Here is an 18233-nt window from a genome sequence, read left to right on the forward strand (position 1 = left end):
CCCCTTCGGCCTTACCAGTGTCCCTCGGGGTGTCTAAAGTAATGCCGTTGGTTGCAGCTTATCTGCCCAGGTCAGGGGTCCCAGTCTTCCCCTACCTCGACGACTGGTTGTTGAAGGTGGGCTCGCCCAGGCTGTAGTCTCCCCCTCAAGACTACAGTGAGCCTTCTGCATTTGCTTGGGTTCACTATCAATGTCCCAAAGTCTCACCTGACTCCTCAGACACTCCCTTTCATCAGAGCTGTTCTGGACACACTGCAGGTTCGGGCCTATCCTCCCGAGGAGCAAGTCCAGGATATTTAGGTCATGATTCCAGTGTTTCGGCCTCTATCCTGGATTTTGGTGAGACAGACTCTGAGGCTGTTGGGCCTCATGGCCTCCAGTATCCTGTTAATAACACATGCCAGATGGCATATTAGGGCTCTGCAGTGGGGACCTGAGGTTCCAGTGGGCGCAGTATCAGGGAAATCTCTCTGACGCGGTTCAGATCTCAGAGGGACCTGCAAAAGACCTGCAGTGGTGGCTAAAGAACAGCAATTGGGGTCAGAGGTAGACTACTCTCCCTTCCCCTGCCAGATTTCACAGTAGACCGATGCATCACTTTGTGGGGGGGGGGCGGCATCTGGGAGATGTGGAGATCCGAGGTCTCTGGTCTTCGGCGGAATCCAGACTCCATATCAACTTACTAGCATTGAAAGCATCCCTTCCTGTTGTTAAAGGGAAGTTAGTGCAGGTGTTCACAGACACCACCACAATGTGATACTGCAACAAGCAGGGCGGTGTGGAGTCATGGACTTCAAGAGGTCTTGCATCTCTGGAACAGCAGCGCGTAACCCTGATTGTTAAACACCTGGCAGGTTCTCTGAACCCCAGGTCTTATACAAACTCCGCGATAGATGCCTAGCGGGTCACGGGTGGCGTCTCCATCCGGTGGTGGCACAAGGACTCTTTCAGCAGTGGAGAGAGCGTTGGTTAGATCTGTTTGCCTCCAAAGAGAACATGCAATCTCAGCAGTATTGCAAATTGGAGTTTCCAATGCGTCACACTCTCTGCGATACTTTTTGTCGCGAGTGGAGCTCAGGCCTCCTGTACTCCTTTCTGTCCGTACCACTTCTGCACAGACTTCTGAACAAGATCAGGAACTACCAGGCCCAAATCATCCTGGTGGCTCCCGACAGGGCCCGGAGAGTCTGGTATCCCACCTTCTGAAAATGAGCATTGATCCTCCAGTCAGGCTGCGCCTTCGGGCAGATCTTCGGTTGCAGCAGCATGGGAAGGTTCTTCACCTGAACCTGTCAACTCTGCGCCTTCAAGGTTCGAGATTGAGCGGCGGCAGTTGACAACCTTTGTCCTGAAGTCTGTAAAGTTAGTCTGTCATCCAGGCGTCCCTCCACCAAGATGGTGTACGCCTGCTGTTGGAAACGCTTTGTATATTATTGTACAAAAATTTATTTATCCTCTTTTTGCTACTCTCTCTGATATACTTCTCTGTTTTGTCTCTTGCCCGGCAGGGCTCTGGATTGGACACATTCAAGGGTTTTTTTTTTCCCTTTTTGGCTTTACGCCAGCTGCTCGATCAGCCTTCTTTATTCAATCTCCCTTAGTAAATCATTTTTTTTTTTTTTTTTTTTAAGGGCTTGCACATATGTTTCCTCCTACGCGCTTTATCATGCCTTAGTGGAACTTAAATCTGGTTCTCACCTTTCTCATGTGTGTTCCCTCTGAGCCTTTGCACAATTGTCCCCTCCGGCTGCTCACCATCAAGACAGCCTTTTTAGTGGCAATAACATCTGGCAAGAGGGTGAGTGAGATGCAGGCTCTTGTTAAAACGTACATATCACCATATTTTCAGACAAATTAGTGCTTTGCACTCCTGCCTCTTTTCTCTCAAAGGTGGTGACCCCATTTCCCCTGGGTCAGAACATCACCCTGCCCACCTTCTTTGCTACTCCGCATCCCCCTAAGGAAGAGGAGCAACTCAATCTACTGGATGCAAGAAGAGAATTGTCGTTCTACTTTGACCGCACAAAAGAGTTCCAGGTAGATGACCAACTCTTTGTGGGTTGTGTGGGAACAAAGAAAGGTCAGGCAGTGCAGAAACGAAACATTTTGCACTGGGTGGTTCTCTACAAGGAAATCTGTTATGCTCTGGCCAAAAAAACAGGGCTTGAGAACTCATTCCTCCAGGGGCAAAGCTGCTACCACTGTATTGGCAAGAGGTGTATCAGTCCTGGACATCTGTCGGTCTGCAATGTGGGAGTCTCTGCACACGTTTGCCAAACACTACTCCCTGGACAATCAGAATCCCGTCTGGTCCTGCAGGAATTTTTAGTTTGAGGTGAGTTTGTCTGCAGTCCATCGCCAGGAGGTTATGGCTTGCACATCTATTCTAAAGGTAAGGAATCTGCAGCTAGAAGTCTCTATCAGATGAACAAGTTACTTACCTTTGGTAACGCATTATCTGGTAAGGACTACCTAGCTATAGATTCCTGTAGGAAGTTGGCTCTGTATATACTATTTCAAAGTAAGAAATAGTGTGCACAGAGTCCAGGGGTTCCCCTTAGAGGTACGATAGTGGCAAAAAGAGAATTCTAATGCTCTATTTTGTGGTAATGTGGTCGAGCAGTAGGCTTATCAGAGGGTAGTGTTAAGCATTTGTTGTACACACACAGGCAATAAATGAGGAACACACACTCCGACTTACTCCAGGCCAATAGGTTTTTATATAGAAAAATATATTTTCTTAGTTTAAGAACTACAGGTTCAAGATTTACAAACAATACTTCAAATGAAAGGTATTTCACTCAGGTATTCTAGGAACTTTGAATTATCACAATAGCATGTACAGTTTTGACAAAAATGGCAATAAGCTATTTTAAAAGTGGACACAGTGCAAAAATCAACAGTTCCTGGGGGAGGTAAGTAAATGTTAAGTTCACAGGTAAGTAAAACACTTACAGGGTTCAAAGTTGGGTCCAAGGTAGCCCACCGTTGGGGGTTCAAGGCAACCCCAAAGTTACCACACCAGCAGCTCAGGGCCGGTCAGGTGCAGAGGTCAAAGTGGTGCCCAAAACACACAGGCTTCAATGGAAATAGAGGTGCCACGGTTCCCGTCTGCCAGCAGGTAAGTACCCGCGTCTTTGGAGGGCAGACCAGGGGGCTTTTGTAGGGCACCGGGGGGACACTAGCAGGCACAGAAAGTACACCCTCAGCGGCACAGGGGCGGCCGGGTGCAGAGTGCAAACAGGCGTCGGGTTTTCAATAGGAATCAATGGGGAGACCCAGGGGTCTCTTCAACGATGCAGGCAGGAACCGGGGGGGCTCCTCGGGGTAGCCACCACCTGGGCTAGGCAGAGGGTCGCCTGAGGGTCGCTCCTGCACTGGAGTTCGGTTCCTTCAGGTCCTGGGGGCTGCGGGTGCAGTGTGGTTTCCAGGCGTTGGGTTCCTTGAAGCAGGCAGTCGCGGTCAGGGGGAGCCTCTGGATTTCCTCTGCAGGCGTTGCTGTGGGGGCTCAGGGGGTCAACTGTGGCTAATCACGGGCTTGCAATCGCTGGGGAGTCCTCCCTGAAGTGTTAGTTTTCCACAGGTCGAGCCGGGGGCGTTGGGTGCAGAGTGGAAAGTCTCACGCTTCCGGCGGGAAACGTGTGGTCTTTAAAAGTTGCTTCTTTGTTTCAAAAAGTTGCAGTTTCTTGAACAGGTTTGCTATTCTCGGGAGCTTCTTGGTCCTTTAGATGCAGGGTAGTCCTCTGAGGCTTCAGATGTTGCTGGACCCTGTGAGATGCATCGCTGTTGCAGTTTTCTTTGAAGTAGGGAGACAGGCCAGTAGGGCTGGGGCTAAATCAGTTGTCATCTGTCTTCACTGCAGGGCTTCAGGTCAGCAGTCCTTCTTTAGGTTGCAGGAATCTGTCTTCCTCGGTTCTGGGAGCCCCTAAATACTCAATTTAGGGGTGTGTTTAGGTCTGGGAGGGCAGTAGCCAATGGCTACTGGCCCTGAGGTTGGCTACACCCTCTTTGTGCCTCCTCCCTGTGGGGAGGGGGGGCACATCCCGGATCCTATTGGGGGAATCATCCTTCTACAAGATGGAGGATTTCTAAAAGTAAGAGTCACCTCAGCTCAGGACACCTTAGGTGCTGTCCTGACTGGTGGGTGACTCCTCCTTGTTTTCCTGATTATCTCCTTGTTCTGCTTTCCCTCTTATCTGATAACTGAGTGTTCGATGGCATCTGTCGCTGTAGATACGCATGTTTTGCAATAGCTCGCCATCTGGTGTTGGGCCGGAGTGTTACAAGTTGTTTTTCTTCGAAGAAGTCTTTCGAGTCACGGGACCGAGTGACTCCTCCTTTTGTCTCCATTGCGCATGGGCGTCGACTCCATCTTCGATTGTTTTTTTTTTCCGCCATCGGGTTCGGACGTGTTCCTGTCGCTCCGAGTTTCGGAACGGAAAAATAGCTAATTTCAGAAGATTTTCGTCGGTATTGTTGCGTTCGGGGTCGGCGTAGTTAGATTCAACACCGCGTCTAAGATCGAAGAGCTCCAGTGCCCTTTGGGGTAATTTTTTCGATCCCCCGTCGGGGCCTGGTCAGCCCGACCGCGTGCAGAAGAACGCCGATGGAACGGACCCCGTTCCGTTTCTGTCCCAAATGCCTCAATAAATACCCCTATACAGACCAACACTTGGTCTGCAACCTGTGCCTGTCACCTGAGCACAGCGAAGACACCTGCGAGGCCTGTCGTGCGTTCCGGTCCCGAAAAACTCTCCGAGACCGTCGAGCCAGAAGACTTCAGATGGCGTCCGCGCCGACAGCCCACCGGGAGTTCGAGGAACAAGAAGAGGAGGGATCCTTTTCGATCCAAGAATCGGACTCCGAAGGATTCGACGATACACAAACCGTGAGTAGGACGTCGAAAACCACTCAAAAGAAGATTTACAAGGCCCAGGGGACGCCACTGCCATCAGGCCATGGCTCGACCCATAAATTCGGTGACCGACCGTCGGCACCGAAAAAGGCCCAAACAGTGCCGAGATCGTCCGACTCCGGTCGAGACACCGGCACGCAGCCTTCTCGGGACCGAGAAAGTGCTGGAGACAAGCATCGACACCGAGATACCGGTGTAGACACGGCTCGACGCCGAGACAGCGGCACTGAAGAAGATCGACGCCGAGAGGTTTCGGCCCCGAAAAAGAAAAAAGTCACCTCGGAGCCGAAAAAAGATGCAGACAGGGTTTCGGTGCCGAAACAAACTGCAACCGACCCAGTTTCAGGCTCTTATACAGAAGAGCACTCGCTAACCTCCCAAATGCAAAAGCATAGGTTTGAGGAAGAACTACACTCAACGGATGTAGACCATACGCAAAAGCGTATTTTCATACAGCAGGGGACAGGAAAAATAAGCACCCTTCCCCCCTATTAGAAGAAAGAGAAGATTGGAGTTCCAAACTGAACAAACACCACAAACAAAAGTGGTGAAAAAAGTTACCCCACCACCCTCTCCTCCACCTGTGATTCACGTCTCACCAGCACAAACTCCATCACATTCCCCAGCTCACACCACCATGAGCCAGGGTGACCAAGATCAAGACGCATGGGACTTATACGACGCCCCAGTGTCAGATAACAGTCCGGAGGAATACCCTACGAAGCCATCTCCACCAGAGGACAGCACTGCGTATTCTCAAGTGGTGGCTAGAGCAGCACAATTTCACAATGTAAGCCTCCACTCAGAACAGGTCGAGGATGACTTTTTATTCAACACACTCTCCTCCACCCACAGCTCCTACCAAAGCCTGCCTATGCTCCCTGGTATGCTCCGGCACGCAAAAGAAATCTTTAAGGAGCCGGTCAAAAGTAGGGCAATCACACCAAGAGTGGAAAAAAAGTATAAGGCGCCTCCTACAGACCCGGCTTTCATCACTACACAGCTGCCACCAGACTCTGTCGTTGTAGGAGCAGCTAGGAAAAGGGCCAACTCCCACACATCTGGAGATGCACCACCCCCAGATAAAGAAAGCCGCAAGTTCGATGCAGCTGGTAAGAGTCGCAGCACAAGCTGCAAACCAGTGGCGCATCGCTAACTCCCAGGCACTACTTGCGCGCTATGACAGAGCCCATTGGGATGAGATGCAACATCTCATTGACCATCTGCCCAAGGACCTACAAAATAGGGCAAAACAAGTGGTTGAGGAGGGACAGACCATTTCCAACAACCAAATCCGCTCCTCCATGGACGCTGCAGATACAGCTGCACGGACAATTAATACATCTGTAACTATCAGAAGGCATGCATGGCTCCGAACGTCTGGATTTAAACCAGAGATTCAGCAAGCAGTTCTCAATATGCCTTTTAACGAAAAAGAACTGTTCGGTCCAGAAGTGGACACAGCGATTGAGAAACTCAAAAAAGACACGGACACTGCTAAAGCCATGGGCGCACTCTACTCTCCGCAGAGCAGAGGGAATTACAGCACACCCTTTAGAGGGGGGTTTCGGGGTCAAAGCACACAAGCCAGCACCTCACAGGCAACACCGTCCAGTTACCAGGGACAGTACAGAGGAGGTTTTCGGGGACAATATAGAGGAGGGCAATTCCCTAGGAATAGAGGAAAATTTCAAAGCCCCAAAACCCCTACTACTAAGCAGTGACTCACATGTCACTCACCCCCTCCACACAACACCAGTGGGGGGAAGAATAAGTCATTATTACAAAGCATGGGAGGAAATCACTACAGACACTTGGGTTCTAGCAATTATCCAACATGGTTATTGCATAGAATTTCTACAATTCCCTCCAAACATACCACCAAAAGCACAAAATTTGACAAAACATCACTCCAATCTCCTGGAGATAGAAGTGCAGGCACTATTGCGAAAGAATGCAATCGAATTAGTGCCAAACACACAAATAAACACAGGAGTTTACTCACTGTACTTTCTGATACCAAAGAAGGACAAAACGCGGAGACCAATCCTAGACCTCAGAATAGTGAACACATTCATCAAATCAGACCACTTTCACATGGTCACACTACAAGAAGTATTACCATTGCTAAGACTACACGACTACATGTCAACTTTAGACCTCAAGGACGCGTATTTCCATATACCAATACACCCATCGCACAGGAAATACCTAAGGTTTGTATTCAAAGGAATACATTACCAATTCAAGGTACTGCCTTTCGGATTAACAACCGCACCAAGAGTCTTTACCAAATGTCTAGCGGTAGTCGCTGCACACATCAGAAGGCAGCAAATACATGTGTTCCCATATCTAGACGACTGGCTAATCAAGGCCCACTCGTTAATAGAGTGCTCAAATCACACAAATCAGATCATACAAACCCTCTTCAAACTAGGGTTCACCGTCAACTTCACGAAATCCAACATTCTGCCGTGCAAGGTACAACAATACCTAGGAGCCATAATAGACACAACAAAAGGAGTAGCCACTCCAAGTCCCCAAAGAATTCAAAATTTCAACACCATCATACAACGCATGTATCCAACACAAAAGATACAAGCAAAGATGATATTACAACTCCTAGGCATGATGTCTTCATGCATAGCCATTGTCCCAAACGCAAGACTGCACATGAGGCCCTTACAACAGTGCCTAGCATCACAGTGGTCTCAAGCACAGGGTCATCTTCTAGATCTGGTGTTAATAGACCGCCAAACTTACCTCTCGCTTCTGTGGTGGAACAACATAAATTTAAACAAGGGGCGGCCTTTCCAAGACCCAGTGCCACAATACGTAATAACAACAGATGCTTCCATGACAGGGTGGGGAGCACACCTCGATCAACACAGCATACAAGGACAATGGAACGTACATCAAACAAAACTGCATATAAATCACCTAGAACTACTAGCAGTTTTTCAAGCACTAAAAGCTTTCCAACCAATAATAGTTCACAAATACATTCTCGTCAAGACAGACAACATGACAACAATGTATTATCTAAACAAGCAAGGGGGGGGACACTCCACGCAGTTAAGCCTGCTAGCACAAAAAATTTGGTGTTGGGCAATTCACAACCAAATTCGCCTAATAGCACAATTTATACCAGGGATCCAAAATCAACTCGCAGACAACCTCTCTCGAGATCACCAACAGGTCCACGAATGGGAAATTCACCCCCAAATTCTGAACACCTATTTCAAACTCTGGGGAACACCTCAAATAGACTTGTTTGCGACGAAGGAGAACGCAAAATGCCAAAACTTCGCATCCAGATACCCACACAAACAGTCCCTAGGCAATGCCCTATGGATGAACTGGTCAGGGATCTTTGCTTACGCTTTTCCTCCTCTCCCTCTCCTTCCTTACCTGGTAAACAAACTCAGTCAAAACAAACTCAAACTCATATTGATAGCACCAACTTGGGCAAGGCAACCCTGGTACACAACGCTGCTAGACCTATCAGTAGTACCCTACATCAAATTGCCCAACAGGCCAGATCTGTTGACACAACACAACCAAAAGATCAGACACCCAGATCCAGCATCGCTGAATCTAGCAATCTGGCTCCTGAGATCCTAGAATTCGGGCACTTACAACTTACCCAAGAATGTATGGAAGTCATAAAGCAAGCCAGAAGGCCATCCACCAGGCACTGCTATGCAAGTAAATGGAAGAGGTTTGTTTGCTACTGCCATATTAATCAAATACAACCTTTACACACAACTCCAGAACATGTAGTGGGCTACTTGCTTCACTTACAAAAATCTAAACTGGCTTTCTCTTCCATTAAAATACACCTTGCAGCAATATCTGCATACCTGCAGACTACCTATTCAACTTCCCTATATAAGATACCAGTCATTAAAGCATTCATGGAGGGCCTTAGGAGAATTATACCACCAAGAACACCACCTGTTCCTTCATGGAACCTAAATGTTGTCCTAACTAGACTTATGGGTCCACCTTTTGAACCCATGCACTCCTGCGACATACAGTTCCTAACCTGGAAGGTGGCATTTCTCATCGCCATTACTTCCCTAAGAAGAGTAAGCGAGATTCAGGCGTTTACAATACAAGAACCTTTTATACAACTACACAAGAATAAGGTCGTCCTAAGGACTAATCCTAAATTTTTGCCAAAGGTTATTTCACCGTTCCATCTAAATCAAACAGTGGAACTTCCAGTGTTCTTTCCACAGCCAGATACCGTAGCTGAAAGGGCACTACATACATTAGATGTCAAAAGAGCATTAATGTATTACATTGACAGAACAAAGAACATCAGAAAGACTAAACAACTATTTATTGCATTTCAAAAACCTCATGCAGGAAACCCAATATCAAAACAAGGTATAGCCAGATGGATAGTTAAATGCATCCAAATCTGCTACCTTAAAGCTAAACGACAGCTGCCCATTACACCAAGGGCACACTCAACCAGAAAGAAGGGTGCTACCATGGCCTTTCTAGGAAACATCCCAATGCAAGAAATATGTAAGGCAGCCACATGGTCTACGCCTCACACATTCACCAAGCACTACTGTGTAGATGTGTTATCCGCACAACAAGCCACAGTAGGTCAAGCCGTATTAAGAACATTATTTCAAACTACTTCCACTCCTACAGGCTGAGCCACCGCTTTTGGGGAGATAACTGCTTACTAGTCTATGCAAAACATGCGTATCTACAGCGACAGATGCCATCGAACTGAAAATGTCACTTACCCAGTGTACATCTGTTCGTGGCATCAGTCGCTGTAGATTCGCATGTGCCCACCCGCCTCCCCGGGAGCCTGTAGCAGTTTGGAAGTTACCTTCAACTATTTGTATATGTATCATCTCAACCTTAAATAGGTACATACTTAGTCACTCCATTGCATGGGCACTATTACTACAATTCAATTCCTACCTCACCCTCTGCGGGGAAAAACAATCGAAGATGGAGTCGACGCCCATGCGCAATGGAGACAAAAGGAGGAGTCACTCGGTCCCGTGACACGAAAGACTTCTTCGAAGAAAAACAACTTGTAACACTCCGGCCCAACACCAGATGGCGAGCTATTGCAAAACATGCGAATCTACAGCGACTGATGCCACGAACAGATGTACACTGGGTAAGTGACATTTTCATTACAGAACCTCTCTGGAATGCACTTCTGAGTTTAAAGAAGACCTTAATTGTTGTTAATTCCCCACCCACAAGTTCCTGAGAGACGAAATTAGTAGATTGGAAGCACACATTCAAAAGTAGTCGCAGCAATGAAAGCAAAATATATCAAAGTACTTCTCAGTTGCAATGTACACAGCAAATATAGGTGAAGACATTCATAGCATAACTTCAAAGCAAAGCATAAAAGTCAAAATTCATCACCGTATGGGCAAGTAGGGCCTATATTCAGCTTCATCTTTCTGGGGTCTGCAAGTTGATGACTCCGGTCAACTGCGGGAAAGAGATTCTCTACCCAAACGGTAGGCGGGCAACTGACGTCTAGTTCCCGTCTGAAGTCCAGCAGATTCAAATCTAACTCACTGTAGCCCAGAGTCATCCTTAAAAGCAAACTCAGTGTGAGAGCCGAAGAACCTTGGAGAGGGGCCAATTCTCCTGAGCTCACTCGCTCTCAGACTGGATTGCGAGGTAAACACAAAATTTACGTGCTCTTATCAGCTAAGGTCTGGTGTGAAGAAAACAGCTTGGTCCATCTTGTGGAAAAACACAGCTCATCTGCGATGTCTAAGCCCACGTTAAAGCCAATAGGCAGCTAACCTAAATAGCAAATGTAATGTGTAATATGTCAAAGCCAATTGGCAGCTAAACTGAATACAGAATGTAATGTCTAATGCCATGTCAAAGCCAATAGGCAGCTAAACTGAATACAGAATGTAATGGCTAATGCCATGTCAAAGCCAATAGGGAGCTAAACTGGAAAAAAAACATATAATGTGCTACTGGTGAACATTGAGCAACTAATATGCGCAGTGGTGAAACACAAAGTCATTGGTCAAACACAATAGCATCACACTCCTCCAGCCTTGCCGCCAAAAGTGGGGGCAGTGGGCGGAGGGGCGGGCATCTCCACTAGCTAGGATGCCCTGTGGCGCTGTAACAAAGGGGGTGAGCCTTTGAGGCTTACCGCCAGGTGTTAGTTCCTGCAGGGGGAGGTGAGAAGCACCTCCACCCAGTGCAGGCTTTGTTCCTGGCCACAGAGGGACAAAGGCACTCTCCCCATTTGGCCAGCAACATGTCTGGTGTGTGGCATGCTGGCAAAAACTAGTCAGCCCACACTGGAGTCGGGTATGTTTTCAGGGGGCATCTCTAAGATGCCCTCTGGGTGTATTTTTACAATAAAGTGCACACTGGCATCAGTGTGCATTTATTGTGCTGAAAAATTTGATACCAAACTTCCCAGTTTTCAGTGTAGCCATTATGGTGCTGTTGAGTTCGTGTTTGACAGACTCCCAGACCATATACTCTTATGGCTACCCTGCACTTACAATGTCTAAGGTTTTGCTTAGACACTGTAGGGGCATAGTGCTCATGCACCTATGCCCTCACCTGTGGTATAGTGCACCCTGCCTTAGGGCTGTAAGGCCTGCTAGAGGGGTGACTTATCTATGCCATAGGTAGTGTGAGGTTGGCATGGCACTCTGAGGGGAGTCATTTTCTCCCCACCAGCACACACAAGCTGGCAAGCAGTGTGTATGTGCTGAGTGAGGGGTCCCCAGGGTGGAATAAGAGATGCTGCATCCCTTAGAGACCTTTCCTGGCATCAGGGCCCTTGGTAACAGGGGTACCAGTTGCAAGGGACTTACCTGGGTGCCAGGGTTGTGCTAATTGTGGAGACAAAGGTACAGTTTAGGGAAAGAACACTGGTGCTGGGGCCTGGTTAGCAGGGTCCCAGCACACTTTCAAATCATAACTTGGCATCAGAAAAGGCAAAAAGTCAGGGGGTAACCATGCCAAGGAGGCATTTCCTTACAATTCCCTACACCCACCGATGCCTAACAGCTCTATTGACTCATTTGCTAGGGTTAAGGATTGTCCATTTCAGGGCCCTAGTTTTTGGCACAGACAAAACTGTTGGTTATTTCTATGGCTCTATGCTTCTGGCGTGGACGTTTGTGGAAAAGTACTGACGTGCGTGCACCTGGGTGGTGCCTTTATAGGCAACTTTGACATCACAGACCGCTCCAATGATGCCACGTGGATCCAAACCACGCCACCCGACAATGTGCCGATTCAAGCCGTGTGGTGCGTGTCATCGCAACCTGTCGGTGACTGATCCGCACCAAGTTTCTTTGGTGCCTGGAGAAGGACCACGATTCCACCTCGTGCTCTGACTGTCGGGCCATGGCGCCGAAGGCCTTGAGGGAGAGATCCCTTAAGCTTCTTGCGGCCCGACATTCGTCTTCGGTCGGCGCGACTCCGCGGAGGTCACGGTCCCGCAGTAGGAGGAGGTCGCGGCACCCCTCCTGGAGCCCCAAGTCCTCGTCCTCGCATTCGAGGTCATCCGAAAGTAAGAGGCACAAGAAGTCATCCAAGCGGACTTAGTCTTCGCCACGCCCATCGGCCGACAAGGCATCTGGGGAACGTCGACGTTCCGAGCGCAGTTCTGCGGAGCCGTCGCCAGGGTCGACTCAGTGTCTTCCCCCCTTTCCAGGGACCGGATCGACCCCCGCTCAAATAAGTTTTACGAGGCCATGCGTCTCGCTTTTGAGCGGGCTGCACCCTCGGGTGGGTCTTCGGGCCAGCGGGGTCAGCAGGGGCCCCTTCGGATTCGATTCCGGTAGCTTCTGCCTCGGCGTGTGGGGACCCCAGGATCCGATACCGGATCCAGACCAGCGCCGGTCTCTCACAGTCGACCTCCTTCGGCGCCAGGTCCGATGTAGACGATTCCGCCACCCACTGGTGGCAACCCCATCCTTATTCCGGATGAGCCGGAGTGACGTTGTACGACTTTAACGGAGCAAATTCATTGGCTGAGCATTATTTAGACCAGCCAGACGCAGGAGAGGAATGGGAGGGGTCTGAGGACCCTTTAGAATCTGGATTGCAACAGGACTGGTATGAGGATCTAGGGGAGGCCAGAGGACTGGACACGTCTCCAGATACTGGTATGCTCTCTCCTCCTAATGTGGCTACGGAGGAGGGTGCTTCTTTCGCTATGGTGGTGCGTAGGGCAGCTGAGGTCTTGGACCTAGATTTGCCTACGGTGCCAGTCAGGACGAATATCCTGACAGAAGTGCTTCAGCCGGGGGTGTCAACATCGGAGCTGTTGTTGCCCTTCAATGAGGCTCTTACAGACGTCCTTCTGGGTACGTGGTCCAAACCCAGCACAGGGGCTCCTGTGAATAGGAAGGTCAGCCGCCGCCATAGACCCACTCCCAGCGACCCTAGTTTCCAGACACAACACCCCACTCCTGAGAGCTTGGTTGTCCAAGCCTCTACTTCCCGTGGTGCCTTCCCTTCCGCTCCCCAGATAGGGAATCCAAGAGGCTGGATCAGCTTGGGAAGAAGATGTTTTCTTCCACCAGCCTGGAATTGAGGTCCGTAAACACCGCTTGCCTATTGGGTCGTTATTCCCATACTTTATGGGATTCGGTGGCACAGGTGCTGCCCCAGGTCCCGGAGGGCGTACGGGACACACTCACCCAGGCTGTCAAGGATGGGAGAGATGCAGCCAAGTTTACGATCCGGTGTGGCTTGGACACGACTGACTCGCTGGGTGGAGCGATTTCATCGTCAGTGGCCTTTCATCGCCACGCCTGGCTACGTTCTACTGGTTTTTCAGGGGATGTCCAGTCCAGCTTGATGGACATGCCCTTTGATGGCTCTCGCCTTTTTGGCGAAAAGGCAGACTCCGTGCTTGAGAGGTTCAAGGATTCTCGAGCCACGGCCAGATCATTGGGCCTTTCAGCGCCAGCACGACAGCAGTCTGTCTTTCGCCCCTTTCGAGGCTTCGTAAGGGGTGTGGTACCACGCCAGCCACAGTTCAGTCACCGTCCTCAGGCTTCACAGCATCCCGGAAGAGGATGTGGTCGTGGTACCATCAGACCCAGAGGTTGGCTGCCACACAGCCCCCCTCCACTGCGCCCAAGCCCTCCTAGTGTGGTTCTGCGGGATCATGTCCGTCCAGTTGGAGGGAGGATTTGTTTTCATCTCCCTCACTGGCTTTCCATCACCACGGACAAGTGGGTCCTGCAGATCATACGGAAGGGCTACTCCCTTCCCTTCCAGTCTTTCCCTCTTTCTATCCCTCCGACAAAGGAATGGCTGATGGAGGACCATCTAGCTTTGCTCCGCGAGGAAGTTACAGCTCTCTTGGCCAAGGGAGCCATAGAAAGAGTCCCGATATCAGAAGTAGGCAGTGGTTGTTATTCCTGCTACTTTCTGATTCCCAAAAAGAACAAAGGCCTTCTCCCTATCTTGGATTTAAGGGACGTCAATCTCTTCCTCAAGAAGGAGAAATTCAAGATGCTAACTCTTGCTCAGGTTTTGCCTGCCCTAGACCAAGGAGACTGGATGGTAGCGTTGGATTTGCAGGATGCATATTTCCATATTCCTATCCTGTCAGCCCACAGGCGTTACCTGCGGTTCAAGGTGGACCACAAGCACTTTGTTTACCGTGCTTCCTTTCGGTCTCACCAGTGCCCCTCGGGTGTTCACAAAGGTGATGGCGATGGTGGCAGCTCATTTGCGCAGGTCAGGGATTTCAGTCTTCCCCTACCTAGACGATTGGCTGTTGAAGGCCCCTACGCCCCAGGCTCTCGTCACCCACCTCCAGACGACGGCGGACCTCTTGCATTCGCTGGGGTTCACTATAAATGTGCTGAAGTCACATCTGACTCCCTCTCAGAAGCTCACTTTCAATGGAGCTGTTCTGGACACAGTGCAGTATCGGGCTTATCCTCCCGATCAGCGGGTCCAGGATATTCAGGTTATGATTCCAATGTTTCGGCCTCTATCCTAGGTCTCGGTGAGACAGACTCTGCTGGGACTCATGGCTTCCTGCATCCTGTTGGTCAAGCATGCCAGATGGCGCATGAGGGCTCTGCAGTGGGTCCTGAAGTTCCAGTGGGCACAGCATCAGGGAAATCTTACCAACGTGGTTCAGATCTCGGAGGGGACTGCAAAAGATCTGCAGTGGTGCTTAGTGAACTGCGAGTGGGTCAAAGGCAGACCCCTCTCCCTTCCCCAACCAGATCTAACAGTAGTGACAGATGCGTCACTTCTGAGATGGGGCGGCCATCTGGGGAAGGTGGAGGTAAGAGGTCACTGGTCTCCGGCGGAATCCGGGCTCCACATCAACTTGCTGGAGCTTCGGGCTATCCGGCTAGCATTAAAAGCATTTCTTCCTGTTGTGAAAGGGAAGGTGGTGCAGGTGTTCACGGACAACACTACCGCAATGTGGTACTGCAACAAGCAGGGCGGTGTGGGGTCGTGGATCCTTGTCAAGAGGCTTTACGTCTCTGGACATGGCCTGAACAGCAGGGCATGACCCTGGTGGTTCAACACCTGGCAGGTTCTCTGAACGCCAGAGCACACAAACTCAGCCAGAAATGCTTAGAAGATCACAAATGGTGTCTCCATCCGGTGGTGGCGCAAGGACTCTTTCAGCAGTGGGGAGAGCCTTGGTTAGATCTGTTCGCCTCCGCTGAGAACGCGCAATGTCAGCAGGTTTGTGCGTTGGAGTTTCCAAGGGGGCTATTGCTAGTCAACGCTTTTCATCGCAAGTGGGTTTCAGGCCTCCTGTACGCCTTTCCGCCTATACCACTTCTGCCCAGAGTTCTCAAGAAAATCAAGAATGACCGGGCCCAAGTAATCCTAGTGGCTCCGGGTTGGGTACAGAGAGTTTGGTATCCAGAGCTTCTCAAGATGAGCATCGGTCCTCCAATCAGGCTGCCTCTTCGGGAGGATCTTCTGTTGCAGCAGCAGGGGAAGGTTCTCCACCCAAACCTGTCAACTCTGCGCCTTCATGCGTGGAGATTGAGCGGCGACAGTTGATGGTTTATGACCTCCCTCCTGAGGTCTGAGATGTCATTCTGGCAGCTTGGCGTCCGTCGATCTACGCCTGCCGTTGGAAACGTTTTGTTTCATATTGTTCAGAGAGGTCTATTGATCCTCTTTCTTCTTCTCTGTCCAACTGTTTAAATCACCTATAGTACAGAGGTTTTTGAAAGGGCTTGTGCATCTATTCCCGCCTGTGCCTTTCGTTATGCCCCAGTGGGATCTTAATTTGGTTCTTACCTTCCTTATGTGTGCTCCTTTTGAGCCCCTGCATAACCGTCCTCTTCGGCTGCTCACTATTAAGACAGCCTTTTTGGTGGCAATTACATCTGCCAGAAGAGTTAGTGAGCTACAGGCTTTGTCATCAAAACCACTGTATCTCACAATCTTTCCTGAAAAAGTGGTTCTCAGAACTCGTGCCTCTTTCCTCCCCAAGGTGGTGACCCCTTTCCATCTGGGTCAAATATCACCCTGCCCACCTTCTTTGCACCACCGCATCCCTCTAAGGATGAGGAGCGTCTCCATCGACTGGACCCAAAAAGAGCGTTATCGTTCTACCTTGACCGCACTAAAGAGTTCCGGGTGGACGACCAACTCTTTGTGGGGTACGTTGGTGCAAAGAACGGCCGGGCAGTGCAGAAACGATCCATTTCGCACTGGGTCGTTCTCTGTATAAAGATATGCTACGCTTTGGCAAAGAAGCAGCCTCCTGAGGTCTTGAGAGCTCATTCTACTAGGGGGAAAGCTGCTAACACTGCGTTAGCACGTGGCGTACCAGTGGTGGACATCTGTCAGGCTGCAACATGGGCTTGTTTGCACACATTTGCGAAACACTACTGCCTGGATAGTCTGGTGAGAAGAGAGGGGCATTTTGCCCGGTCTGTTTTGCAAGACTTTCTGGTGTAAAAATCTCCTTCAGACCCACCGCCATGGGTTATAGCTTGGGTATCTATTCTAAGGTAAGGAAGCTGCAGCTAGAAGTCTATCAGATGAACAAGTTACTTACCTTTGGTAACAAGGTATCTGGTAGAGACTCTATCTAGCTGCAGATTCCATACACCCGCCCAAGCCTCCCCACTCTGCGGATATTTTTCTTATGTAGAGAGAGAGATGTGTAGGTATATATGTGTGTGTGTATATATATATATATATGTATATGTATATGTATATATATGTGTGTGTATATATATATATATATATATATATATATATGTATATTTTTGATCTTGTCATTTTTTGCCTTTCTTAAAGGCATGAAAGAATTTTTGCTTCAGTCAGAGGTAAAATCCTTAATGGTTGGTTCTTCCATGACACTGCGCTTCTGGCGTGGGAAGTTGTGGAAAAGAACTGACGTACGCGTGCTGAGACAGCGTCTATATAGACAACCGTGATGTCATAGACGGCTCTGACGACGCATGCGGAGCTGGTCGCACACGTATCCGAACGACTCCGCCCGACGGCGCACGCGCAGGGTACTGCTCAGAAAAAAATCCAGATTCGAAGTTGACGCCGGGAATTCTAAGGTAAGGAATCTGCAGATAGATAGAGCCTCTTCCAGATACCTCGTTACCGAAGGTGAGTAACTTGTTCTTCTCTCATCTGTTATCCTGCTGGCCTCAGAATTGCTTGAAAGCATTGATCGTTAACTTGAGGCAGGCATGTAATACACTGTAAACATTTTTGGATTGATACAGTGAAATTTAAAGCATTTCATCACTGTTATCCTATTCTGTAATGTTTCACAGGGTCAAGGTACTGATCGTCTGCTTTCAACGGAATCTCATGATGAAGTAACAAATATCCTTCAACAGCCCCTGGCTCTTGGATACTTTGTATCAACTGCCAAAGCAGGACCCCTCCCAGACTGGTTTTGGTCAGCCTGCCCCCAAGCACAAAATCAGTGTCCACTGTTTCTTAAGGTATGTTATTCTTTTAATCCTACAGTAAAGAGTTTAACTATTGACTGTGTTTGTTCAACATACATGCAGTGAAATGTGCTCAGTGTGCCGTCAAACAACTTTTGAATTAATGTATTATCTGTGAGTTGACTAAAAGCTATCCGATGTTCTGTTTTTTAAAATGATTCAAAATTTTAAATATTACCTGTTCAATTGCTTGTAAATTTGTTTTTTTCCCCTTCATAACTTATCTAAATGTTTTGTAATGGCTGGAGCGCGGGTTTCAGTGATGAGATGAAGTATCTCCCAGATGAAAATAGAGGACAAGAGCTGGTCTCAGAAGGCAAGCTAATATCAAACCCCGCCATACC

At 49.1% G+C, this 18233-nt stretch overlaps 1 protein-coding gene across 1 annotated transcript in view; it reads left to right on the forward strand.

Annotated features, from left to right (window-relative positions):
* The window catches only part of MED13 (mediator complex subunit 13), an 865231-nt gene that overhangs the window by 707378 nt on the left and 139620 nt on the right, over positions 1–18233 (forward strand). The window contains exon 28 of the mRNA XM_069226440.1: positions 17710–17883. Coding sequence (XP_069082541.1) covers positions 17710–17883 — 174 coding nt within the window. The remainder of the gene's footprint in view (positions 1–17709; positions 17884–18233) is intronic.

The sequence above is a fragment of the Pleurodeles waltl genome, chromosome 3_1, assembly GCF_031143425.1.
Source record: "Pleurodeles waltl isolate 20211129_DDA chromosome 3_1, aPleWal1.hap1.20221129, whole genome shotgun sequence".
NCBI classification, from domain to species: domain Eukaryota; kingdom Metazoa; phylum Chordata; class Amphibia; order Caudata; family Salamandridae; genus Pleurodeles; species Pleurodeles waltl.